The sequence below is a fragment of the Callospermophilus lateralis genome, chromosome 4 (assembly GCF_048772815.1).
Source record: "Callospermophilus lateralis isolate mCalLat2 chromosome 4, mCalLat2.hap1, whole genome shotgun sequence".
Classification (NCBI taxonomy): domain Eukaryota; kingdom Metazoa; phylum Chordata; class Mammalia; order Rodentia; family Sciuridae; genus Callospermophilus; species Callospermophilus lateralis.
Genome location: NC_135308.1, coordinates 427147 through 454903, shown reverse-complemented (window position 1 = coordinate 454903; position 27757 = coordinate 427147). Strand labels below are relative to the sequence as shown.

General features: G+C 44.0%; 1 protein-coding gene across 6 annotated transcripts in view; it reads right to left on the bottom strand.

Moving 5' to 3' along the window:
- The window catches only part of Fbxo25 (F-box protein 25), a 52739-nt gene extending 28422 nt beyond the window's left edge, over positions 1-24317 (bottom strand). For 2 of the 6 annotated variants that reach the window (XM_076853489.2, XM_076853494.2), the window contains exons 1-2: positions 24214-24317; positions 18253-18393 (exon numbers count right to left, since the gene is read on the bottom strand). In XM_076853489.2, the coding sequence (XP_076709604.1) occupies positions 18253-18386 (134 nt within the window). In that variant the 5' untranslated portion in view covers positions 18387-18393; positions 24214-24317. Of the gene's footprint in view, positions 1-18252; positions 18394-18505; positions 18566-18677; positions 18835-19237; positions 19359-24213 lie in introns of all 6 variants that reach the window. The other 4 variants (XM_076853491.2, XM_076853490.2, XM_076853492.2 and 1 more) reach the window with 4 other exon arrangements.
- Positions 24318-27757: the final 3440 nt, after the last annotated feature.

Genomic DNA, 27757 nt, shown 5'->3' with positions numbered 1-27757 from the left:
GGGAAGGGGTGGTGTCTCCACCAGTCAAGACAAAGGAGGTGTGGGTGGTGCTCTCCAGAGCCTAAGAAGACCAGCTCTGCCTGGCTCCTGATTTTGGACTTCGGGCTCTGAACCTGTGAGCACATGTGATCTCTGTTATTTCAAGCCACTGGGCTGCAGTCATGGGCCCTGGAAAACTCTCAGCTGACTCTGATCTTGAAAGTGTGCTGTGCCAGACACCTGCCCCCCCAGGGGAGACCAAGCAATAAGCAGCAGCCTGACATTTTCTTTGAAGGCAAAGGCTCGCATCATTCATTTTCCTAATATAACGCTACTTTCATGCCATTGTATTCTAAGGGCTGGGGCTGTGGCTCAGCAGCAGCGCACTTGTCTGGCATATGTGAGGCATGGGTTCGATTCTCAGCACCACATATAAATAAATAAAATAAAGGTCTATCAACAACTAAAAAAAATATTAAAAAAAGATATTCCAAAAGAAAAAGTCCGATTTTCTATAAGTTCAAAAGAAAGAGCGAAGCGAAACCTATCTTTTAGATTCACACTTCTTTTCTCACATGCAGTCTAGGGCTCTAAGGGTGCTTGTTATGTGGCAGGAAGGAGAAACAGCCAGGGTGCATGCAATAGAGGTAAGGGGCCAGGAGCAGATTCAGGACCCGACACACTCACTGTACTGCACACCAGACCATCAGCCGGAGGAGAACACTGTGAGCTCCCAAGGGGACTCTCTGCATTGACATCAGGGGAGGAAGCCATTAAAGCATCACATATGTACAGGGCAGGCAGTGCGGCCCTCACTCCCGACTTCCCATGAGGTGCCTGACCTTGCTCCTTGGACCATTTCACCTGCATAGACAGAAGCTCCCCAGATCACAGCGGCGTGTCACCATTGCTGCGGGATCTATAAACTTCTCCCCACTCGAGCATGTATGTCCATGGAAATGGGGATGAGCAAACTGAACTAGTTGGCAGTTTTGTAGGTTCACAGGCCCTGGACCCAGTAGGCTCAGTAATGTAGATAAGATATCCAAGGGAAACATGGGAGCCAAAGATGTAAAATCTGAATCAAAAACTGTCCAGGGTACAGGCCAGGCTTTCCTGAGCATGCAAACAAGCAGTACTGTGACAGGAGCAAGGGGACTACTGAAGACGGGTTCGGAGGCCAAGCTGATAGGCCGAGGCTGTGGCTTAGCTGCAGACAACAGAACCTGATGGTGACAAAGGTGTAACAGGCAGTGGCTCTGCTCAGATAAGCAACAGACAGACAAACAACCCAGTGGTGTGGGGGGATGTGTCAGATGCCAACCAGGCACAAAGGGGACAAGGCCACTTTGGAAAAGATGTGCGGAGAGGGGGCTACCAGATGACTGCAATACCATGGTCTGTCAGCAGCCAAGAGGAGGTTCCAAAACCAACGAACTAAGGGCATGACATATGGACATCAGCACAAACATTAGAAGAACAGCCACCCTAACTGCCAAAAGAGCAAAAGCAAATACTTAGAACACAGTGTGATAGGCAGCCTCCAGTTACTTGTGATGTTAAAAAATATACATACAAAGAGAGATGCAGATGTAGATGCATGCTGCACACTGAATGTAGACACAGGTATGCAGACACACAAACATGTTACAAAAACATACACAGATGTCCATACACATTACGCAAAGAGATGCAGGCATAGATACATGTTACAGGTGGAAAGATGCAGACAGATAAACCCAGAGATGCAGGGGTGGGCACATTTCATGCAGAGATACACAGGCTTGGGCAACATTATGTGCAGAAAGATGCAGACATAGGCACATGTTATGTGCAGAGAGAGACATGCAGACATGGGCATGTGAAACACACAAAAAGCATTAACCTGAGAGACCAGAGGCCAAACAGAGCAGGGTGTTCAACAGCTCCTCCCACCTGTCATAAGGAAAAGAGCTTAAGACTGACTCACAAAGCAAACTCAAACATCACAACTGAAAGTAAAATTCAGCTACAACAGGTTGGGGAAGGCTAGGGTTGCAGCTCAGTTGGTAAAGCACTTACCCAGCCTGTGTGAGGCACTGGAATCGATCCTCAGCACCATAATGCAATAAAATAAAGATATTATATCCATCTATTATAAAAAAAATAAAAAAAAAACGTTTGGGGAAATGCATATGGACCTAAGAAAAACAGTGAGCACAGAAAACTTTATAGCACCAAATGTCTATATAAAATTTAAATAATGAGAATAAATTATTTATACATAAAATTTAAAAACTTGTGAATGTTAATGAAAAGAAGGGAAAGAATTATTAAAGATAAAAGCAGATTTAAAATAAGACTAAGGGCTGGGGCTGTGGCTCAGAGATAGAGCGCTTGCCTAGCACAAATGAGGCACTAGGTTCGATCCTCAACACCATGTAAATGTAAAATAAAGATCCTGTGTCCACCTAAAAACTAAAAAAAGTAAATTAAAAAAAAAAGAAAAAAAGTTTTTTTTTAAAAAAGACTAGAAATAAAAAAGTAATCTAAAAACTATTTCTCTGCAGAAAACAGTCAAGAAGAACAAAAACTAGATATGTTAGGGAAAAAAATAAAGTACAGATACGTGAAAGCGTCAACGGTGAGAGGAAAATCACAGATGCTAACTGATGAACTTATTAAGTAAAAAAGCTACAAGTAGATGAAGCGTTATTTAAGAAAACGTATGTGTATAAATTTAATGCTATTCCAATAAGATGGCTATTTTTTCTTAGAGTTGGACAAATTGACCGTGGAGCTCATTCCCAGAGTACTCTGGCCACCTCAGGTCTAAACTGCCAGGAGTTTCTCCAGGGTTCCCGCAATGCAGAGAAGCGACAGAGGGGCAGTCTGTCAGCACAGAGACCAGGCGGTTCCAGCCACAGACAGAGGACAATGGAGACCTTCCACACTGCAGAAAAGAGACGGGAGCCAGTAGGTATAACAGCGGGATGCTACCTGTTCCTCCTCACACCAGGACAAAGCCCAAAGGGATTAGATGCACAATTCACACACAGCAGGATGAGAGTTTTTAGTAGGGCTCAGGGAATCTACCCTATTACGAACCTCATGTTTCTGCCTCCTACTCCTAAACAGCCCCTCCCCAGATCTGAGGGTACTCAGGCCCCTGGGTACCCCAGGCTCCTGGCAGCACAGCTAGCATGCCTGTGACACTGCTTCTTACCTCTGTCCTGCCTGTTTGTTCCCTTGGTGAGGACTAGCGAGCCATTCAGATTTCCAGAACGAGTGGTCCTGGGTTTGCATCCAGCCTCCCCTACTGTCACACAGCCATGGAGCCAGGACCAAAGCCAGGAAATGGCACCAACTCAGCTGTGGAACTACCCGCTGGTCTCCCATCAGTCCCTGGCTGGAGTCCCCAGGACCGACACTGCCCCTGGAGGACCAACCCTGTGCCCATGACAATTTCAGTATGGCCAGTTACTCTGCGGAGTTTATCAGCCTGGCTGGTGTTCTTTCCTGGGAAGGCTCAGAGCTCCCACCTCTGGGAAGAATGGCACAGGGGATTGGTGGTTCCCAGCCACATGTGTGCCGCCAGCCCTGGAAGTTGGCGAGACGGCACTGCCATACAGAGCTGTCGACTGCTCCTTGGGATGAAAGGTGCCCGGGGGACTGCTGGCAGATGTGTTGCTCTAGCCTTTCACCCACCTACTGGCACCTGGGGAGGCTGGGTGGCAACAGCCATGCTTTCCTCATGGTCACTTTTCCATCCTTCTTCCTCTGAAGGCTTCTGTAAGAGAATTCTCCCTCATCCCTCATTTATTCATGTATTCAGTTGTCAACACAAACTCAGGAAAATTCACTTTCTCTTATGGCTATAATTCAGTACTATAAGGTCTATTTTACTTATTCTTATTTTTTAAAGAATGAATATTCTTTATTATTTCCTTTATGGATGTCCTGGATTTTATGCAATTTACCAAACGATTTGCTTTTGGGGCTCCACTTTTAATTGATTTTAAAAAACAAATGACAGCAGAATGCATTACAATTCTTATCACACATATATGGCACAATTTTTCATACCTCTGGTTGTATGTGAGGTATGTTCACACCAATTCATGTCTTCATAACATGTACTTTGAATAATGATGTCCATCACATTCCACCATCATTGCTAACCCCTTGCCCCCTCCCTTCCCCCCTGACCTATCTAGAGTTTTGTCTATTCCTCCCATGCTCCCCCTCCCTACCCCACTATGAATCAGCCTCCTTATATCAGAGAAAACATTTGGCTTTTTTTTTTTTTTTTGGAGATTGGCTAATTTTACTTAGTATTATCTTCTCCAGTGCCATCCATTTACCTGCAAATGCCATGATTTTATTCTCTTTTATCGCTGAGTAAAATTCCATGTGTATATATGCCACATTTTTTTAATCCATTCATCTACTGAGGAGCATCTAGGTTGATTCCACAATTTAGCTATTGTGAATTGTGCTGCTATAAACATTGATGTGGCTGTGTCCCTGTAGTATGCTGTTTTTAAGTCCTTTGGGTATAGACTGAGGAGAGGGATAGCTGGGTCAAATGGTGGTTCCATTCACAGTTTTCCAAGGGATCTCCATACTGCTTTCCATATTGGCCGCACCAATTTGCAGTCCCACCAGCAGTGTATGAGAGTGCCTTTTCCCCACATCCTCGCCAACACTTATTATTGTTTGTCTTCAATAATAGCTGCCATTCTGACTGCAGTGAGATGGTATCTTAGAGTAGTTTTGATTTGCATTTCTCTAATTTCTAGAGATGATGAACATTTTTTTCATATAATTGTTGATTGATTGTACATCTTCTTCTGAGAAGTGTCTGTTCAGGCCTTTGGCCCATTTATTGATTGGGTTGTTTTTTTGGTGCTTCGTTTTTCAAGTTCTTTGTATAACATGGAGATTAGTGCTCTATCTGATGTGTGAGGGGTAAAAATTTGCTCCCAGGTTGTAGGCTCTCTGTTCACCTCACAGATTGTTTCTTGTGCTGAAAAGAAACTTTTTAGATTGAATCCATCCCATTTATTGATTCTTGGTTTTAATTCTTGCACTACAGGAGTCTTATTAAGGAAGTCGGGGCCTAATCCCACATGATGAATATTAGGGCCTACTTTTTCTTCTATTAGACACAGAGTCTCTGGTTTAATTCCTAGGTCCTTGATCCATTTTGAGTTGAGTTTTGCACATGGTGAGAGAGAGAGGTTTAATTTCATTTTGTTGTATATGGATCTCCAATTTTCCTAGCACTATTTGTTGAAGAGGCTATCTTTTCTCCAGTGCATGTTTTTGGCACCTTTGTCTAATATAAGATAAATGTTTAAGACAATATGATAATATATTTATCTTATATTTAAAGTAATAAGATAAATGTTTAGTCTCTGTGTCCTCTATTCTGTACCACGGGTCTACCAGTCTGTTGTGGTGTCAAATACCATGCTGTGTTTGTTACTATTGCTCTGTAGTATAGTTTAAGGTCTGGTATAGCGATACCACCTGCTTCACTCTTCCTGCTAAGGACTGCTTTAGCTAATCTGGGTCTCTTATTTTTCCAGATGAATTTCATGATGCCATTGGGATTTTGATCAGAATTGCACTAAATCAATATAGTGCTTTTGGTTGTATGGTCATTTTTATTTATTTATTTTAGTTGTAGTTGTACAAAGTACCTTTATTTTATTTATTTATTTTTATGTGGTGCTGAGGCTTGAACCCAGTGCCTCGCACATGCTAGGCGAACACTCTACTGCTGAGCCTCAACCCCAGCCCTGAGTATGGTCATTTTGATAATATTAATTCTGCCTATCCAAGAGCAAGGTAGATCTTTCCATCTTCTAAGGTCTTCTCTGATTTTTCTCTTTAGGGTTCTGTAGTTTTCATTGAGTAGATCTTTCACCTCTTTCATTAAGTTGAGTCCCAAGTATTTAATTTTTGTTCGAGGTTACTGTAAATGAGGTAGTTTCCTCATTTCCCTCTCAGAGGATTTGTCACTGATACACAAAAATGGCTTTGATTTATGGGGGCTGATTTTATATCCTTCAACTTTGCTGAATTCATTTACTGGTTCTAGAAGTTTTCTGGTGGTGGTTTTTGGGTCTTCTAGGTATAGAATCATATTGTCAGCAAATAGTGCTAATTTAAGTTCTTTTTTTCCTCCTTTAATTTTTTTCATCTAATTGCTCTGTCCAGTGTTTCAAGAACTATGGAAGTGGTGGAAATAAACAGAAGTGGTGGGAAAGAGAGCATCCCTGTCTTATTCCAGTTTTCAGAGGGAATGCCTTCAATTTTTCTCCATTTAGAATGATGTTGGCCTGAGGCTTAGTGTAGATAGCCTTTACGATGTTGAGGTAGGTTCCTGTTATCCCTAGCTTTTCTAGTGTTTTGAACATGAAGGGGTGCTGAATTTTGTCAAATGCTTTTTCTGTATCTATTGAGATGACCATATGATTCTTATCTTTGAGTCTATTGATGTGATGAATTACATTTATTGATTTCCATATGTTGAACCAACCTTGCATCCCTGGGATGAATCCCACTTGATCATGGTGCATGATCTTTTTGATATGTTTTTGTATTTGATTTGCCAGAATTTTAGCATCTATGTTCATTAAAAATATTGGTCTGAAGTTTTCTTTCTTTGATGTGTCTTTGCCTGGTTTTGGAATCAGAGTGATATTGGCCTCATAGAATGAGTTTGGAAGTGGTGCCACATAAAAATAAATTGAAGAGTATTGGTATTAGTTCTTCTTTAAAGGTCTTGTAGAACTTGGCTGTGTTTCCATCCGGTCCTGGGCTTTTCTTGGTTGGTAGGCTTCTGATGTCTATTTCATCACTTGATATTGGTCTTTTTAAATTGTGTATGTCTTCCTAGTTCAATCTGGACAAATCGTATGACTTAAGAAATTTGTCAATGCCTTCAGTGTTTTCTATTTTACTGGAATGTAAGTTTGCAAAATAATTCCTAATTATCCTCTGTATTTCTGTAGTGTCTGTTGTGATATTACCTTTTTCATCATGTATGCTGGTAATTTGAGTTCTCTCTCTCCTTCTCTTCATTAGCATGGCTAAGGGTCTGTCAATTTTATTTATTTTTTTCAAAGAACCAACTTTTTGTTTTGTCAGTTTTTTTCAATTGTTTCTTTTGTTTCGGTTTCATTGATTTGAACTCTAATTTTAATAATATCTTGCCTTCTACTGCTTTTATTGTTGATTTGTTCTTTTTCTAGGGCTTTGAGATGTAATGTGAGATCATTTATTTGTTGACTTTTTCTTCTTTTAAGGAATTAACTCCATGCAATGAACTTTCCTCTTTGTACTGCTTTCATAGTGTCCCAGAGATTTTGATATGTTGTGTCTATGTTCTCATTTATATGCCATATTTCTTGCATGTTCTGCCTGTGGTTTCTTACCATTATCACTGTGTAATCTATGTTCTTTTCAAGATTATATATTTTATATTCATTGTCTGATGTCCTATCTTTCAAGTGGTCTACTCTGTTGGTGATGCTTTCATTTGAGCTTTTAATATGGATTATTGTTTCTTTCATTTCAAGAATTTCTGTTTGTTTGTTTTAGCACCTCTGTCTCCCTGTTGAGGTGATCTTTTGCTTCTGTATTTGTTTATGGAGCTCCTTGTCAAAGTGATCTTTCACTGCCTGTATTTTAACCACACTCATCCTGAGCTCCTTCTCTGTCATTCCTCCTGCTGCGGCTGCCAATGATTCTAATGATGTGGTGTCTGGATCTGTTTGGGGCACTTTCTTCCCTTGTTACTCATGTTGCTCGTGTGTCTTCCTTTCCAGCTCTGTGGGCCTGGGGTGTTGTTGTTTTTACCCTATAGGTAAATTCTCTTATTGTTGAATTTTAAGTGCTTTCTTTTTTTTTGTAATGCTCTTGTAGGGTCCCAAGATCCCTCCTTTGTGGGGAAGGACAATGTTATCAGATCCCAGTATCAACGATACCACCTATGAACAATCTGTTGTGGTTAAGGCATTTACAGTTTAGTCTCAATGTTCAGAAATGTTGGATTCAATTATTATCTAAAAAATAATCAGTAGTTTTGTAAAAGGGTTTAGAGTTTCTCACGGTGGACAATGAACTGGGGGTGGGGCGTAGGACGATATGCTGAGGATGCAGGTCGTGAGGATCCAGAGTTAATACATCTTGGGAAGTGTAAAAGAGGAATCTAATGAAGAGGGTTAGTAGCAAGAAAATAGATAGGAAGTAATTTAGGGTAGACAAGTACGTGGGAAGACAGTAGAGTACATAAAAAGTAAAATTTGGAGGGGAAAGAAAAATGAAAGAAAAAAAGTCAGTTACAACACCTCTATATAATATTATTCAGATGACCCAGTCCTCAAAAACCTATTTCTTGCAAAGTTCTTGGTTTCACATGTGTTGGGGATGTGAGGGCTGGAGGATAGACAGGTAGAAGAGAAAGAAAAAAAATATTTAAAGGAAGAAACGAAGGTTGTTGCTAGTTTTAGAGATCCATATCTTTTCTCCTTCTCTTCTCACCAATAGGTGGGATTATCTGTTGTAAGCTGGGTCTCTACCCTCAGGATGGTGGAGGTAACCAGGTGGGAAGACTGGTCCTGGTATAGGGCGCCTGGAAGCGGGGAGTGCCACCTGCCAGTCCCCGCAGGAAGACCACACCTCACAGGTCTCTTTTGGGGTCTCACATGACCTGAGTGCCCGGTACTATTTCCCTCTCTTGTTTGGAGATCTCCCAGTCCCTGGTCTCTCCGTGAGAATCCAATCTTTAGCCCCATCTCCGCCCCCCCTTAGCAGTTCCCACCTGCGGGACCTCTCACACCAAGGCTCACATGAGGTGGGCAGCACCCTGGCTGCACTGCACACCTACCAACTCAGAACTGTTTCTGTGTTGGGTGGTTACTGGGTTATCACCACTGGGATGGGGTCCGGGGGAGTCATGTACTGGGCTGGTGTCTGCCCTCGTAAGTCAGAACCCCTCATGAGATTTCTCAGCTCCCGGCAGGTGGGCTGCGGCAGGCCTGTCTCCTCCCCACTCCAGCCCTGGAGTCAGTGTCCTCTCAGAGAGGCCTGGATGCTCACCAGGGCTGCTGGGTGCCACAAGGCCTTCCTGGACACAACTGTGGAAGGGGTGCACTCCACTCACTCTGTGCCCCCAGATCCATCTCTCTCTAAAACACAAGCAAGCTGGCTCCTATTGAGACCCCCACCCTGTCAAAAACCACAGGGTTCTGCCACAGCGTTTCCTGGCTCCCCACTTCTTCCTCTAAAGTGAGGAACTGGCTCTCATCGTCTCCACTCGCTCATGGCCGTATGCTCCAGCACATCTCTAAAGAGGTTCCAGGTGCTCAACCCACACCATGAGAAGCAATGTGCCAACCAGCCTCCTGTCTCCAGCTGCATGGCGTCCTGTCACAGGGCCCAGTCCCTCACAGGCCAGCTCCTTCACAGCCACCTCTAGTGTGGCCATCAGACTCTGCCAAATGAGACCCATCGTCACAGCCTGCATCATATGGAGTCTTGGCTGCCCCCACAGAAACTCCCTGCTGATTCTGGTAAGATCTACAGCTTGTAACAGTCACAAATATAACCACAGGTCGGGTACCCTAGAGCAGTCCTTTGCCTTTGGCAATCAGCCCCAGACCCCACGATGCTGTCACGGTTTAGAGGTGAGGTGTCTCTCAAAGCTCATATGTGAAGAGATGCAAGACGGGTTAGAGGGGTGACTGGTTGTGAGAGCCTTGATCTACTCAGCACGTTGACCCTTGACAGGGTGGCAACTACAGGTGGTTAGGGAGTGGCTGGAAAAAGTGGGTTGCTGGGGGTGTGCCTGGGGGTTTATATTTCACCCAAGGTGAGACCTCTCTCTGCTTCCTGATGCCATGTCCCCAGCTGCTTTCCTCCTCCGTACACTTCATGGTGATGTTCTGCCTCACCCCGTCCCTGAGGAATGGAGCTGGCCATCTGTGGCCTGAGACCTCTGAAACTGTGAGCCCCAAATGTACTTTTGCTCCTTAAAATTGTTTGTTAGGTCTTTTGGTCACAGCAGGAACACAGCTGACTAAAACACCTGTGTAGGCCTCTGGGTTAAGTTTCCCAAGACTCATCCACACCACTTTGTTGCTCAACAAGCACTCCTTGCTACTTCTGGGCACTCTGCATTATAGAGATGCTTCCTGTTTGTCATCCATTCATTAGGTGAAGGACAGAGGGGTCTGTCCTAACTCCGGCAACTACCGATAAAACTGCCATTACTGTTCATATACATATTTTGTGTAAACAGTTTTCATTTGCCTTGGGTAAGTGCAGAGGAGTGAGGTTGCTGGGCCATACTGCAGTTTAACTTAATAGCAAACTTCCCAACTGTCCTTCAAAGTGGCTGTGCCATTCACAGTCCACTGTCCTCACAGGAGTCTACCCTGGTCAGCCCTTGTGTACTTTGCCATTGCTGTTCTCCAACTTAGCCCCCTGATAGGCAGGTGTGTGGTGGTGCCTGTGTGGAAGGTGACGCCTTCCATATCACCAGGAATGAGCAAAGGTCCGCCTGGGCCTGCAACAGTCCTACTACTCTCCACACTTCCTGCCAGACCTCCAGTGGATCGCAGGCAGCCACAGCTAGCGTGGGGACTCCCGTAAGTGCCCTGCTTCTCCCCCAATCCCCCTGCCCCCGTACTCTCCAAGGACAAGCAAGTTGAGAGCTGAGCGTGTGATTACTGCTCTCTGCTTGTTTCCTGGCTTCTTTGCAATCCGCGAGTCTCCTCTGGTGAAGCACAGGTTCAGTTCTTTCATCCCATTTCTCCTGGGTTCTGCTTGTTCTCTTACTATTGAATTTTAAGTGCTGTTTGTATATTCTGAATAATAGTCCTTTGTCAGATATGTGGTTTACAAATATATTCTCTCAGAGAAAACATTCTTGACAAAATGTAAATCACTGATGTCTTTCTTTTTGGGTTGTGCTTCTGGTGTCATATCTAAATGATCATGCAGACTTTCCCCTGCACTTCTTGCACAAGTTTTATTGCTTTACAATTTACAACTGGCTCTATAACCCATTGATTCTTATATAAAGTGGGAGCTGTAGGTCAATGTCCATCTTTTTTGCACGTAGATGTCCAGTTTTCCATCACAATTTATTGACAAGATTATATTTTCTCCATTGAATTGCCTTTGTGCCTCTGTCAAAAATCAGCTGACTGCATACGCATGGCCCTACTTGGGGCCCCTCTGTGCAGATGCACTGAATGTATGTCTATCCTGTCCCAAACCACAGACCACTCTCTCTGACCACACAGTTTCACACTTAGCAGTAAATCTTAAAATCATGTTCTTATTTTTCAGAATTGTTTTGGCATTCCAGTTCCCCTTCTTTCTAGTGATGACTTTAGACAAGAAATTTTTAATACTGAATCATGGTTCTCTATTCCCCAGGTTATGACAATAGCCTCCACGTTTTCCCCCTTGGAGCTTGAGTTTCAGCTTTCACAGAGCATTCTGTGACCCACCCATGTCCATGCTGTGACTGAAGGGGGGTCAGCAGTGAGGGAGACCTGAGAGCCTGCCTTTCTCAACTGGACTGCACTAGTCAAAAACACTTCTTCCTTTGCTGATGAATTTGGACACCTGGGTCGAAAATACCCGACCTCACACTGGAAGACCCTTGTTTTGAACACTGAACTGTCTGTACGCACAGCATTACCATGTTATCTCCATTATTTCCAAAAAAGGAAAAAGAAAAATAGACCGATGCCGGAGTGCAACAGCAGACCTTAAGTCCACGAAAGCGTGGCCAACACACTCTGAGAACCGTGCGGCATAACTTCATGGTGCCTGGCCCTCACTGTCATGTGGTAGGGATATTTTCAGCCAAGAAAGAACCCACACATAAACCTGAAGACTTACACAGGAATGTTCACAGCAGCACTGTCTGTAAAATCCCACTGAAAGCAAGCAGGTGCCCATCCCTGATAGAAGGAGCATGGCAGCAAGTTCCCTCGGCTGTAGGATAAATCTTGCCAACAACCACCATCCAGCAGAGGCGCGACACTGCAGAATCCATCAGATGAAACCACACTACAGTGTTTAGACACACATCACTAGATGCTCAACTGTAAAAAAGCAAGAATGGGGTGGCTTCTGGGACAGTGGGCACATCTTTGATTATGCTAGTTACTCTGACACATTCTCTATGACATATCACTGAATTAGAACTCTTGCTTTGTACACGTTCTCTGTATGCTACATTTCACTAAAATAAAAGGTGGATGAGGAAAAGGGAGGAGAGAAAATCTAGAAATTTGGGTATTGGAAATTCTAAGGCCTTTTTAATGCCATACCTCAAATAAGAGATGAGCGTTTTGAATTAAAATATGGATACACGAAACAGAAAACAAAATGAGAAAAAATGCCTTAGAATAGATGCTGATAAAATCATGGGAGCTGATGAACACGCCAAGCTTCAAGAATGAACTAAGGTCTGAGCCTGTCTGGGCAACCCAACTTCAGATCAGGGGGACTAAGCCAGGCCCTGTCTCCATGACCAGGGTCCGCTGATTGCTCACACTAAACAACCTGCATAAAGCAAGTGGGCAGCTTTCATCTGCAGATACCACCCCGCAGATGCAGTTCAGGCCTCAATGCACAGCCTGGTGATCTGCACTGGAGGAGGATGCTTGCTCTCGGGCCCTATAGGCCCAACATGACCATGCTACCTGTGGTCAGCAGGACACCAGTGATAATTCAATTCAACATAAAAATAGTAACTTGGCCCTCTGCTTTTGGAAGATAAATCAGTCAGCAACCAAAACAAAACCAATTTTGATGGCTAGTCTTAGTCTCTGCTGGACTTGGTCACCTTCATGTATATTTAAAGTTCTATGACATGTCTCCACACTTATCCAGACTCTAGAACCCTGATTTTATCAGCATCTATTGCAGCTCAAGTTGTGACGGGAATGCTGTGCTCAGATTAAAAAAAAAAATAATAATCAAAACATGTAAACAAAGTATATTCACACCAATTTGTGTCTTTATACATATACTTTGGATAATAATGATCATCACATTCCACCATCATTTATAACCCCATGCCCCCTTCCTTCCCCCCCAACACCTCTGCCCTATCTGAGTTTGTCTATTCTTCCCATGCTCCCTCTATCTGAATATATTTTGTATACAACCAGAGATATGAAAAATTGTGTTCTATATGTGTCATAAGAATTGTAATGCATTCTGCTGTCATATATAAATTAAACAACAACAAAAACAACAACAACATGTAAACACGCATCAGAAGTATGCATAGCCTACTTAGAGAACCAACAGAGTGCTGCTCCGTCCTTCAAGTGAGGAAAGGAGAGCCAGCAACGTGGACACCCTCTATGTGCCAGTGAAGCAGCAGCCCCAGGAACAAAGGTGCAAAGGCTGCTCACCCTGCAGGTGAAGGAAAATGAGCCAGCCAGGGCTGGCGGGATGGGTTTCGATCACTCCTCTACGATCTGCCCCTTGTGCAGAGGGGCAACTACTCTAATAGACAAAAAATCTTGCTGTAAGTAGGTTCTCCTTTTGTATACATCAGTTTGGATTAGGTTTTTCTCACTTGAAGGTAAGAACCTAGGTCATTTGCTAAGTCTTCAAGCTCTGACCTATCTATACATGCTCAGTCACCTCCATGTATACTTAAAGTTCTAGTATTGCCATATTACCTGCAAAATTTTGTATAATACTATTGAAAGTATAAACTGGTATAATTCTATTAGGAACTTACACTTTGTAAATATCATACAAGTATGCAAAGGGATACACACAGGTAACCGAAGCAACCAGTCAGAAATAATGACAAACAGAAATAACTAAAATGTGATTAGTAGAAGCTTGGGTAAACAAGACATGCTATATCTAAATGAAACGTGGTCATTATAAAGAATGAGGCAAACCAACATGTGCTGATGTGGCACAACTTCCAAGAAGTGAAAAGTGGGGGGAAGGACAATGGCTTATGGAGCCACGCAGTGAAGGGCCATGTGACGTGTGGCCCATCCAAGCTGCTCAGGCAGACCCTGGGCCTGTACTAGAAGTTCCTCAAGTCAGTGGGACTCATCCTTCCAGCTATGCAGCCAAAGGCCATCCTCCTCACTCCTTTAGACTACACTCTACGCATCCTACCTGCCTGTGAGTCCTACAAAATCCCAACAGGATCTGAACCCTTCATAATCCCACCTCTTCCTCTCCAAGCCATCATCTGGCTACCTGTGGGCAGGCAGAGCAGGAGCTGAGGAGTATGGGGAGGACTCTGTGCCTCCTCTTCTATACTTTTGAGATTACATAATTTTTCTGTTTTGTTCATTTACAATGAGCAGATATTGCTTTATAAATGAAAAAACCCACAAATCTGGGGATAGACTAGTAAAATGAAATTGGAGACAAGAATGTGCAATCCAAAGAAAATCACTTACTAAAAGAAATGACCTGCTTATGTAACATATGCAAAACCCTGGGTTCAATTCTTAGGACCACACCCACACACAACCTGTCCCCTGTACGTACACATACACACACACACACACACACACACACACACACACACGGCAGCAATACTGCCTAGAATGCTATTTGCTGAGTGTGATATACAAACAAATATTTCACATCATTTACTTACATTTTGCTTTCTAATCACCAAAGAAAACATGTAAGAATGGTCAGGTGGGTTTTACAAACCTGTAACAACAGTGTAAAGATCCCTGGGGGACTGTGCTTGACAGAAGGGGCATTTATGCAAGGGGACATAGGATGGCTAGGGGTCCAGTTCCTACTGCCCATGAATTCCCACCCCATGAATTCCCACAGATGCTTTTATAGTGTTCAGCTATCTCCAGAACTACGGCTGAAGGCAATTTTGGTGGAGCTCTAAATTCACAATAACCCCCATGACTATGCCTACAAAGAACAAAGTAACCTTGATAAACCTGAAACATTTGAGTTTGAATAAGATAAAATAGAATGTTTAACAAGTTTTAAATGAAAAAAAAATGTGCTAAGAGTTAACATGTTGAGGCAAAGGGCAAGTCCCAGAGTACTAGGTGGAGCCCGGGTGGGATGCATCAGTCCACAGGGCAGCAAGGCCTTTGCACGTCCCCAGCAGTGCCTTAGTGAGGAGATCCTGGAGATCTGCTGAGTGGGGAGAAGTTCTGAGACACACCCCTGCAGTGCTTCCTCCACACAGATCATGCCATACCTACCAGCAATGCCAGTCGTGCGATGAAGAGCAGGAGCTAAAACCTTAACATGCTTCATCCCATGGGCCTGCAACCCTCGTGCTTTGCTGACTCTGCCAGTGGCATACACTGTCCCTGCCTGGTGAGAGCCCACCAGTTCCAACTGGGCTGGGCCACTGGACCAGGTTGCCTGTCCCCTCCCACACCTGTATACCACCCGCTGCCTTATCCTGCATCTGTGGCTTAAAGGGGTGCAAGGTGAGCCCCTGTGCTTCAAGCTGCGCTCTGTAGAAAGACATTTCCTAAGTTCTAATGACCAACATCTACTCAATGAAGAACCAAGCATTCAGAAGAGGGCTTAACTCTGTCTATCATCAATGACCTTGGCAGTATCACAAATGTCACCTGAAAGAGCACCTTAAGCAAAGGTCTGGAGCAGGAGCTGAATCAATGCATCCTTTTTCATCCATTTTTCTCAGAATTTTCAATCTTAAAATGAGATGAGAATAAGCAGGGGACAGTTAAAGGTCAATTTTTAATGCCCATTACAAAAAAAAATATTAACAAAGTTAGAATCTTAATCACTTAGGCCATTTTTTGCTATAACGGTTCTAGCTTTAGAATGCTCACTCCACATCAAAGAATTAAAAGGGTTGTTTCCCAAACACACATGGAGGGAGAGGAGGTGTTTTATGGAGCACTCACACTGGGGTTGTTTAGCGCTTCATCTCAGTTACAACTGAGGTTGAAAGTCAGGGAAGCAAGAAGCACTAGAATCCTTCTGCAGTCCTGGTCAGACCCAGACCCCCACAAGTCTGGCTGTGAGTTCTGGTGGACGGACAGGGAAGAAAGGCAGAGTGGGAAGGAGAAGATCTGAGGCTTCTGAGGCAACTGGAGTGGTATGGGAGAGAGAGCACAGCCCTTCCACGCTGTCCATGGCAGCAGCCGGGCTGCTGTGGAAGCCCTCTCTCCACCTACAGACACATGGCCTCTTTGCCCAAAGCAGAGGCACATCTTCAGTGTGCCAAGGAATTAAACACATCTGCAAGTAAGTTTCAGAGGGTGGGAGAGTGGTAAGTGTGCTGGGAAGCAAGGGAAGGGAAGGGGCCCAGAGAGCTCCCAACACGTTTGGATTGAATTCTCCAATTCTATGTGTACCTAAGAAAAGTCAGTTGGGGCTGGAGCTGTAGCTCAGTTGCAGAGCACTTGCCTACCATCATGTGTGAGGCACTGAGTTTGATCCCTACCACTGCATAAAAATAAACAAATAAAATAAAGGCATGCTGTCCATACACAACTACAAAAACAAATTAAGAAAAGTCAATTCTCAGACACTAGAAACATGTTTGGGGTGATAGGGAAAAGAATACATAGGAAAAAAACAAGAATGGGCAAACCCTTTGATACAGAACTAGCAGAACATGGGTTTTCAGTGATGGCTTTAAAAAAAAAATGTATATTTTTTAATTGTAGATAAACCCACAGTATCTTTATTTATTTTTATGTGGAACTGAGAATTAAACCCAGTGCCTCATGCATGTAAGCCAAACACTTTACCACTGAGCTATAGCCCTGGTACTCAGTGATAGCTTTTTTAAAACTGAATTTTGTGACCTGTTTCCCTATCCTAGAACTGTGAGTTGAGGAATCTCTATGCTTAACAGTGACCATCTGGAAGAAATGAGACACCCAACATTTCTAGATATATTTAACCAACTTTAAACTTAAATAACTCGCTATAAAAACTGTAAGACAGGGCTGGAGTTGTGGCTCAGAGGTAGAGCGCTCATCTACCATGCATAAGGCACTGGGTTTGATCCTCAGCACCACATAAAAATAAAATAAAGATATTGTGTCCACCTATAATTAAAATATAAATTAAAAAAACTCGTAAGACAATAAAAAAACCACCCAAGAAATTTGCAATTGTCTAAAATTAATTATCTAATACCAACAGCACAGATAATTGCCAATTTAAATAGATTTTCCAACCTTCAATATTAATAAAACACAGAATGGCAGAGAAATGCCACGACATAAACTCATAAATGAGTATTATGTATTACCTTCACTATACCTGAAGTATAAGATTAATTCCTGCTTCAAATATGCAAAAACCAGTCTCTGGCCTAAAACTACTAGACTTAAACAGAGGGACCATCACACACACAAATGATAGAATGCAAATGCCAAATAAGAACCCACACTAAAATCAAAGCCTAGACCCAGGCGCTCCAGAGGACAAGGGCTCATGACTTTCCCAAGCCTCCACATTCTCAACAACTTGGATCAGGGACTGCTAGGGATGACTCCAGGGCCATCTACCTGTTCCCATACCCATACCATCTAACAATTCTACCAGGACAAACGGCCTCACAGCAGACCGACTGCAACCCCAGCGCCCCGCGACTCATGCTCTAGTCAGTGAGGTGCAGGCAGCCGAGATCCACGTGATCAAGGGCTGTGTATGCCATCAAGTGCAGGAGTGTGTCCCATCCACCACCAGCTGGAAGAGATGCAGCAGGCAGTACTGCCCCTGGCACTGAACAGGTCAGACACAGTGGGTAACACACCCTCTGGATCCCTGCAGATGGGCCTGAACTCCAGGATAGGAAAGCAAAAGAGAGAATGCCACTCAGCCCCGAAGATGTCATGAGCAAAGTCACTGCATCAACTTAAGTTGCCAGAAAGAAAAAAGACTTCTTTCTTGTGCAAGCCACTATTATCACATCCTTGACACTGGCTGCCAACCTGTATCTTTTACTTTCCTCAGATCCTCAGCTATACTGTAAGGTTAAAATAATTTATTTCTCTCAGACTATCATGAGGATTAAATGTTATAAATAGTAAGAAAAAGGAGCATCCATGTGTGGAAATCAGGCTAACTGCCATGCTCATTCTTTAGCTAAATAAGTCATTTCCTCACATCAGCCTCCAAGAGTGGACAATCCTCAGCAAGATGACAAGTTACAGAGCTCTGTGGTGACCTGAAAAGCAGGTACAGCCATAAAGGTAAAGAGGCAGCAGCCCGACTCTGCCGGCCGCGACTCACACGTCATGGCTGAGACTACACTGGCTGCTTTCTCGTCCCAGCTCCGGATTGCAGGACTCGCATCTCTTCCAGCCATCTTCAGTTTTAATCCAACTCCACCCAGGAGATCTCCAGTCCTGACCCAGAAATGGCATACTTCTCCTATAAAACAAAAAATCAATTTGCATTAAAAGTATGAATATGTATGAATAAGTAATAAAAGTTTCATTTAGAAAATTTGTTCACTGATTTTAAAGAACAAAACACTTATCACCTAAATGTTGGCAGGTCATCAGGGATGAGACAATGAGGACAGCACAGCGCCTCGGGGGCTCTAGAAAGATAACGGTGGAGCGTGACAGGTGGGTTTCCAGCTCGAGGTAACAGAGGCTTACACCCCAAGCAGCAGCAAGAGTTTAGGATGTCATTTCAAACCATGCACTCACTGCAATCAGAGGCAACACAGCCTGAAAGTCCTCACGTCCATCTCCTCCAGGTGGATCAGTTTGGGTGAGCTTGGCACAGAAGGTGGGAGTGGGGAGTTGCCAGAGTGAGAACAAGAAGTCGGGATGGCCAGATGAGGCAAAGGAGCTGGGCTTCACTCTGAGAGCAAGGAGGAACAAGACAGGGACTGACACAGAAGTGGTTCAAGTAATTCGATGGATCCTCAGCTGAAGAGGGCTCAGGTGTGTGCTATGACAGCAGTGGGAGGTGGAGAGGAGACCTCTGAGTGCTGGCCTTCAGAGGAACGAAAGAAAGAGACTACAGCAACACTGAGGGGGCACAGTCAGCAGCACCCGAGGATGGTGGCCATGTGGGGAAAGAGCCAAAGATGAGTCCAGATTCTGATTGCTGACTGAGGTCACGAGAGACAGCAGGCTGGGGAGGGGAGGGTGGAGCTAAGACACTGACCTCAGTTTCAGACATGCTGTTAACTAGAATCTAGAAATAAAAATTATAACTTAAAAAGTGAAACAACAGATATTACTACTTCTAAGAAGCTTACAATTTGATGAGAGTGAAATCTGGAATACCGGCTATGTCAGTGACTGGAATTCCCTTTCTGGCAATCGGTGGTTTTCAGTTTGTGAAGTGCCTGGTCCCCTCTCAGACCAATTAAGGAGTACCTAGGGGGGAAGGCTAGGAGTAAGTAGCTTTTAAAGGTACAGGGGTGATTCTCTGCACAGACAGGGCTAGGAACTGGGGATTTGAAATGTTACCTCCCCACAAAGGCTTCCCCGACCACTCGAGAAAACTCCTCCCCACCTCACAGGTCTCGGCATTGCCTGGTGTCTACATCCCAACAAGGGCTGTCTAAAATTACTCATGTATTTATTTTCCTAAAAGCGAATGAGGTCTTTTTCAGTTCTGTATCCCAATTACCCTGAACAATGCCAGGCACATGGCAAGAGTTCAAATATCTATTTACTGAATTAATTAATTAATAGACCAGAAAAAAAAGTTAGGTTAGAGAGAAATATAGGAAAATTACCAGCATTCAGAGCAACTGAAGTCATGGAAATAACATCGTAGAGTAGGCAGTGTAGAAATCAAGGCCACCAGGGAGAGAGCTCAAGAAACACCAACAGGTGAGGGACAGTGGCTTGAGATGAGTCAAGAGAGAAACTCAAGGAAGAGTCGGGGGTTTGGGAAAGGTGGAAAGCTAAGAGAAGCATGCATTTTAAGAAAGACATGATTGACAGAGAGGAAAAACACTGTAAAGAAGACAAACACAATAGATGTTCAAAAGCAGACATATTTTAGTTTAGCTACACCAGGAAGCCAAAGACTTCCACAAAATTCATTTCAGTTGAGCAGCATCTATGAATCTTGTATCCAAAGTAGACTGGCAAGGGCTGGGGTACAGCATTTGACTAGTACTCATGAGGCCCTGTGTTTGATTCCCCAACACTGGAAAACACACAACACACACACACACACACACACACACACACAACCAAAAATCAAAGTAGGCTTGGAACATTTCACGACATAGCATATTATATCAGAGAGAGTTCTTGAAAGACTGAGTCCAAACTACATGTAGTGTAACTAACAATCCAGGCTATCAAATGGGCATTTATGCTAACTTAGGAGAGACAAAAGAATTAGTAAGGAAATTCCATAAACATCACTATTATCCCTGGGTCAAATCCAAGCACCCAATTCCTGTACTGGTATAAAATATGCATTGAAATAATTCTTCCTTACCAGAGGATCATGAAACCTTGCTAAGAAAATTTATAGCCTGGACACACTCTTTTCAGGCATATATTGACTGAATTCTTGCTTTAGAAGATCATTTTAAAACGTTCTTTAAATCTCAGCACTACTGTGGTAAGCCTTGTCTTACAGATCTGCTTCATAGCTATGGATCATTCTAAATGTGAAGGCCACCATTCATGTCCAATCAATCCAGAGTTATCTTATGATCCACAATATATCTATAATGAGATATGGGCCAGAGGACACCCCCCAAGAGATGGAAGGGCCCTGAAGAAGCAACATCTACTTTACATGACAACTTCAGTATCATCAAACGTACACTACAAAAACAAAGCTGTTCGACAATCTCTGAAAACTCCCAAAGTACCTCTCAATGTCACAATGGAACCATGGATTCAAAAGAAAATCCAGTGGTGACCCTGAAATAACCATAAAAAGGGCCACTTCATGACAAACACTTGTCACTCACTAAATATTATAGTAATGGGTGTCCATGCCCTTAAAAACAAAGACTATATTCCCACAAAACAACAACAACAACAACAAAAACCCAAAGCATACATATGTAACATCAAGAATGTGTTTACCTGTATATCCAGGAGATCTTATAACATGGAAAACAAAGAAATGGTAAAGAGGGAACAACTAAAAGAAATTTAACCATGTAAAATAGTAGTGACTACAGAAGGAAGGTCAGCCAGGAAGGTTCCAGGGAGGACATGGGCTCAGCCTTCAAGCCTGGTCAATTTCACATGAATGGAGAGGCAAGGAAAGAAGTATCAGTCACAGGGATGGTGAGGGGAAATGTACGATCAGGATACATGTGACACAACCGAGAGAAATTCAGAGGGTCAAAAGACTCTGGGTAACTATGTTTTTGAGCAATGTGTCAAGGTGAACAGTGTTGTTAAAAGAATGATGACCCCCTAGATCTAAGGACAGATCTATATGGAGAAGGAAGAGAGACCTAAATGGAGAAAGGAGACAGGCCAAAGAGCCCCACAGGCAACAGGCTCTTATCAGTGTCCTGTGCAGACCTGGGTCCTCAGCCAACAAATTTTCTTAAAGTTAACCTGTGTAGGCTATGCCTGTTCCCCATTGAGCACACTTATTTTCTGGCTTCAAAAAATGACTATAACATTTATGTAAACAGCCAGTGTTGGCTGCGGATGTGGCACAGTGTCAGAGCATTGACTGGCACGTGTGAGGCCCTGGGTGCTAACCCTAGCAAAACACACAAACAGCCAGCATGGTGTGTCCAATAAAATACCTTTTTAAAAACACCTCTACCCATATTACAATTTTGACTATAACAACTTGGGAAGAAATTAATATGATTTGGAGTGAATTTTTCAGCAGTTAAGTGATTCTTTCCTTCCTTCCTGTTTTGGATTGGCCAGTAGTACAATGAAGCTAATGGACCATGGAAATAAACAAGCCCATGCCCCAGATTTTTCAACAGGGAAAAAAATTAGCTCTTCAGCAGATGTATCTCATAAATTTGTAATGGTAAAATCTCTGGATTATCCTGAGCTTTATTTTAAATGTATACAGTTTAAGGACTAAACAGATTTTTTTTAAAAAAAAAGTAACAAATAAGTCACTGGGAAATGCAAAAAAGAGAAGTTGCAATTTAAGAGGCCCACATCTCAAGTTTTCAAAAATACTCCCAATCTGAGCAACTGATTTTACAAATCAGAAAACAAGCTACTTAATTTTTAGAATGATAACCTACAACTTTGTTCAGGAATGTATTCTGCACAGCTAAAAAATGTGAATTGCTAGAGCTTTACAAGTTTATTTTAATTAAAATTACCTTTGAGAATTTGCAAATACAAAAATTAAACTGGAAATTATTTCTGAAAATTAATACAAAATAGAAGAGTGACTATTCAGAGTCTACTCAGTTGTGACACAGCTTGTATAACATGCAATCTTTAAGCATATCTTATGCTAACTATGTCAGAGAGCATATGGGGCTAAACTATTTTAAACCTCCTGTTTAATATGGCAGGACATGAGAGTGGAGTACTGCAGAACAGGACTTTATGAAATACATTTCTCAGTGGAAATTCCTGGCATGAAAGAATCTGAACTAATCAAGAAATGTCTTTTCTTCTATAAGCATAGGTTTTCCTAACTGGTAAGACTAGTGATGATAACAGTTACCAGAGATTTAGTATGGGGTAGTCATCAATCTAAACAATTTATAGGCATTATCTCATTTAGTTGTCATACTACCCAACAAGATAGGAAATGTCATTCTCACTCTACAGGTTTAGTTCTCTTCTGTATATGAGAACATCAAGGCAAAGAGTTTGGTGGAACAGGATTCAAAATTAGGGGCTCTAGCTCTAGAATGCATGCTCTCAGCCACTATGTTTATAAAAGCAGTTGCTGAAAACCTTAGTAAAAGATGCCATATATTTACAAGAGTTTTTTTTTTTAACTTATGTGACACGTCACCAATATAATCTAAAGTAATGATTCATTTAAATACAACAGTACTAAGACAAGGAAAACAAAACCCTAATACATTTTAACAGGCCACATGTGTTTCCTTATTTAAGCTAGATGAAAATAGTACTTAAGGCAACTATTAAGTTGGGCTTTAAAAACAATAAGAACTGTTAAACAAGAGCTACAATAGCATACACAATAAACAAAATAGCAAGTCAGTTGCTATTCAAATTCAGAAAAAGAAGTTAGTATAGGAACTTACTTTCCCCCTTCTTATTTTTCATTGTTCTGAAATAAGAAGGAATAACTGGTCTTCAATTTGATAAGCATTCTATTTTTCTTTATTGTGTTTTCTTATGATGTTTCCAAATAACTTAAGATCAAACAATTTTGGGTCAAACGTTGGTTTTTAAGTGCAAACAAATTTGATTCAGAGAGTACATCAAAACATTTCAAATTAGAGGCTGAGAGTCAAAAGTGGGATTCACTCCTACAAGGTCTGAAAGATAATTACTGATGCTTCACGGAAGAGAAAAAAAATGCAAGGAGGGGAAAAGCTGTATGAAAGAGAAATCAGGTCTTTTCTGATTAGATAGTAAAAGAACTGGGAACAGGCAAAAAGAGAGAACTTCACTGAAGACAGTTCTTCAGATTCCTAGTTCAAGGTGAGTCTGAATAGGCCCTGAGATAGAGATGGAATCCAAATGAAGAAAGGCCAAAATGAGCTGTGAAGGGAAGGATACACAATTCTCAAGTACCACCTGCAAGAAAAAAAGTAGGTAGGTACACAGTGGCGTGGAGGAGAACGGGGTCATTCCCAGGCATATGTCACAGAGAAGGTGCACAGGAACTCAAGAGAACAGGGAGAGGCCTAGGTTTGCAGAGCAGCTCTCTCTGGGTCCAGAGGGAGGCAGACAAAGCAAGGACCGGCAGAGGACGCCTTGGAGATAGGTGGGGACTAGGTGAGCACCTATGGCAGGTCCACCGAGGGCAGGCTCGGCAGTGCACCGCCCTACCGGCGGCCAAGGCCCTGGTCCCACCTGGCGGTCCCTCCCCACATGAAGGTCCCCTCGTCACTGTCGGACCCCACGACTTCTCCCCACCTGGCGATCCCCTCCCCACTGCGGGCCCCCAGGCTCAGTCCCACTGACGCTCCTCGCCCTCCTAGCGGTCCTCTCCCGACTGGCGGGCCCATGGCCCCGGCCTACCCGGCGATTCCCTCCCCACTGGCGGGCCCACGACCTCTCCATACCTGGCAACCCCCGCCCCGCTGGCAGACCCCGGCCCCCAGCCCACCTGTGGTCCTCTCCCCACTTGCCCGGCCTCCCCCGACGCGACAGCCTCAGTGCGCACCGACTGCGTTGCACCCGAGAATATTGCCGGAAGTCGCCCGCCGTCACCGCCTCTACGGGAAGCCCCGCCCCCGGCCGCGCTGATTGGCCGTCGCGGCTCCGGTCGCTGTTGCTAGGAGCTTGGAGCCAGCGGCGCGCGTGCGCAGTGAGCGCCGCCTCGCCCGCTCCTGCGGGGGCTCCGGGAACGGTGCCCTTTGACCCGGCCCTCGAGGCGTGGGCGGGTCCGCGCAGCCGGGTTGGGCGGCGCGGGGACACAGGCTCGGCCGCTGGATTGAGCACGGGTGCTGGCCGGCTGCCAGTAGCCAGGGAGCTGCCGAGCTTCAGCGCGTCGCTGGGCGTACGTGGGCGTGTGGGCGTGTGAGCGTGGCCCTCCCGGCGGCCGGACTTGCCTTGCGGAGCCCGCAGGGCGGGGAGAGAAGGCCTGCTGCTCGGGGATTGCTTTGTGCGTGTGCAAGCGCCGTGCAAAACACCTGAAAGTGTCTCGTGTGTAGTAAGCAAAAATGCACGTTCAATTTTAGTTTCTTCCCTTTCAGAATGAGTTTTTGTATGTGGAACGCATTACAGGAAGGTAAGTATTCATATTTGAAAATGATTCTGTAAGTCATTTCTGATCAGTATTCTAATACTGACTTTTGGCTACTTTAAAAGTAATGTACAGCCGATCATGGGCCGAAGTGGGCAGTATTGCTTACACCGCCTTCCCCTTCTTCCTTTCCTTTTACACAGTGCCCATCGACTGTATTTTTTTCTTGTTTGTAGTGGAAGTGTATTTGCAAGTAAACCTCTATAGTTGGGACTGTTGGATCAAGGGTAACTGCTGGAGAGTTGATTAGATATTGGCAAGCCAAGATTCTGCTACTACAGTGGGGCCGTAAATCACAGGTAGTCCTGAGCTTGCGTGGCAAGTTTTATCCCCACAAACCCATATAAGTTTAGAATATTGTGACTCAGAAATGCATTTAATACACTCAACCCGTCAAATGTCGTGCTTTAGCCCAGTCCACCTTAAACATGCTCAGAACATTTACAACAGCTTACAGTCAGGCACAGTCATCTATCACAAATCTTACTTTAAAAATGTTAAATATCTCATGTGACTTATCAAATAGTGTACTGGAAGTGAGGAACAGAAGCATGACTGTACTTTCACATCATACTAAAGTCAAATGTCATGTAAGTGCCATCTTGTAAGTTGGGGACCATCTGTATATATGTTAATCTAATTTGCTAGCATCCACACAATTCCTTATGAAGGAAATCTGTTGGCTGTGCTGAGGAGCCAAAATAATTTCAGAAACTCACAAAATAACAATAGTTTATAAAATAACACCAGAAGTACAAGAAAGCCACGATTTAACAACAGAACCCACAAAGCACAATAGCCTGCAAAGTAATAGCAGGAGCAAAGTTATAGTATGAGCCCACAGAGCAAGAGTAGACACCTACAAAGTAACCACAGGAACTCAGAGGTGGTTCAGGCAGGTTCAGATGGACTCACATCCAGTGAGTCTTTTGCTACAGTACTTGGGTGCCCTTGTAAAGTACTTGTGGTGCCACTGGGGTGTTGGAGAAGTGGCCCAGGGACATGATGAGCAGAAAAGAGATGCCCACATACCACATATTTGGGGCATTTGACTAATTTAACACATTTACATATTTGGGGAAAATGTTTTGTTTTGTTTTGTTTTCTTTAAGGCAGTCTACTCTTGACAGTATCCAAGGAGTTGGAGATATTTGAACTAGTGGTTGCTGCCACAGTGAGGTCTCATGGCAGTGAGCAGGTAGTTGCTGGGTACAAGCACCGAGTGGTTCATGCCTCCCTGAACTCAGCATGCTGGCCTTCCCTGTGCTGCACACATGCTGGCCTTCCCTGTGCTGCACACATGCTGGCCTTCCCTGTGCACCCTTGCCCTTGGGACTCTTTGGACTTCATCCCCTACAGGCTCACTCATCCTGCACTTCCCCTTTGGAACACAGAATGTAGTATATCTGGTGGGGTCTTCGCACAATGTGTGAAGACCACTTTATTCTATGCAGCAATAATACTGCAATAGTAAGTGAGTCACTGGATTTAATGTTTAATTCCTAGGTCTGGCCATCCCCCGTCAAAAAAAAAAAAAGGAAGGAAAGGAAAAAGAACCAAATCACCACCTGTGCCACTCCAAAGGGAGAATCCCTGATCTTTGGGAACTCCACCCTCTGCAACATGGATGGCAGTACTAGGTGAGAAAGCAGGCAGTGAGCACTCTGAGTGCACACATGTGCAGGGGGTGATGCAGTGACAGCTGCTCCTGGAAGGGCAGCAAGTAGTACCGTCTGTGGGCTCAGACACCAGTGGGCAGCCAGGGTGAGGTCAAAGACAGGAGAAGGCTAGGTTCAGCATGCCATTTGCTTATGTCTTTTATCTCTTGGTTAGAATAGGATTTCAGGGCAGTACACTCAGGTACCTAGCAATTGTCACACAGGGAATGTGTGCGGTTGGAACAGGAAGGCCAATGTGAAGACCCCATGGCCACCCAACTGCAGCTCATCCCCACTCTGATGCCTAGACCTGAGTATGACTCCACTTTCAGCTCCCTGTCCCGTGCACAACACGCGCAAGGAGCAACAGGTGAAATTAGCGTCTGCCTTCCAGCGGATGCCTCTTGGACCCATAACCTTCCTAAACCTGTTTCCCACCTCTGGGAGGCACATGGAGCAGCCAGGGGTAGGTCCAGGTGGGACCAGGCTTTGTGCTCCAGGCCTGCTGGTCGGTCCTTCCTGCAAAACACCTATTGGCCAGCTATGTCAAGTGCCCCCTCTGCTCCCACCCTCCTGGGGTGTATTGTCTTTATTGCTCACTAGACCATCATGGCATCTGGTGATTTCTTCCAGTTATTTAAATCTCAGCTCAGCCCACCTCTGCTTTAAAAAAAAAAAAAAAAATCCCAGTTCCCCATGAAAACTAAAAGCTCTCTGAAGGAAGAAGAAAGTTTTTCAGGAGCCATGAAAGCCTGTCTCAACTATAGGAAAGGTAAGGAGAGACATGCAGCAGACAGGCTGCTAATCCCAGATGGAAATGCTGGATCCAAATAGCTCAAGTCCTCCTGACATGCTGGGATCAAGTTCGGACTTTGAAGTCACATCAGGTATGGCATCAATGTAGTTCATCAAAATTATTTCCAGTGTGACATGCTTATCCTGCGTTAATATTGCTTTAGGTGAGATCCAAGCAATGAAATAAATGAGCAGTAGATTGTTAGGACCAAAAGGGCCCTTGGTCTGCCTAAGCCTCGTGGCAGACAAAGCCTGCACATTCACGGTATCAGACAGTGAGCACGTGGCCAGCAGGGCCCACCTGAGCCAGGTCCTGACTCCCTACCTGGCTTTCTCCCCCAAAGGAGGATGGTATCTAACTCAGATACCCTGGACCCTGGGATCCTAGAGCCCTCTCCCAGGTCCTCAGATCTCAGGGACAGGGTGCTGAGAGTGGGACTTGAGGTGTAGGC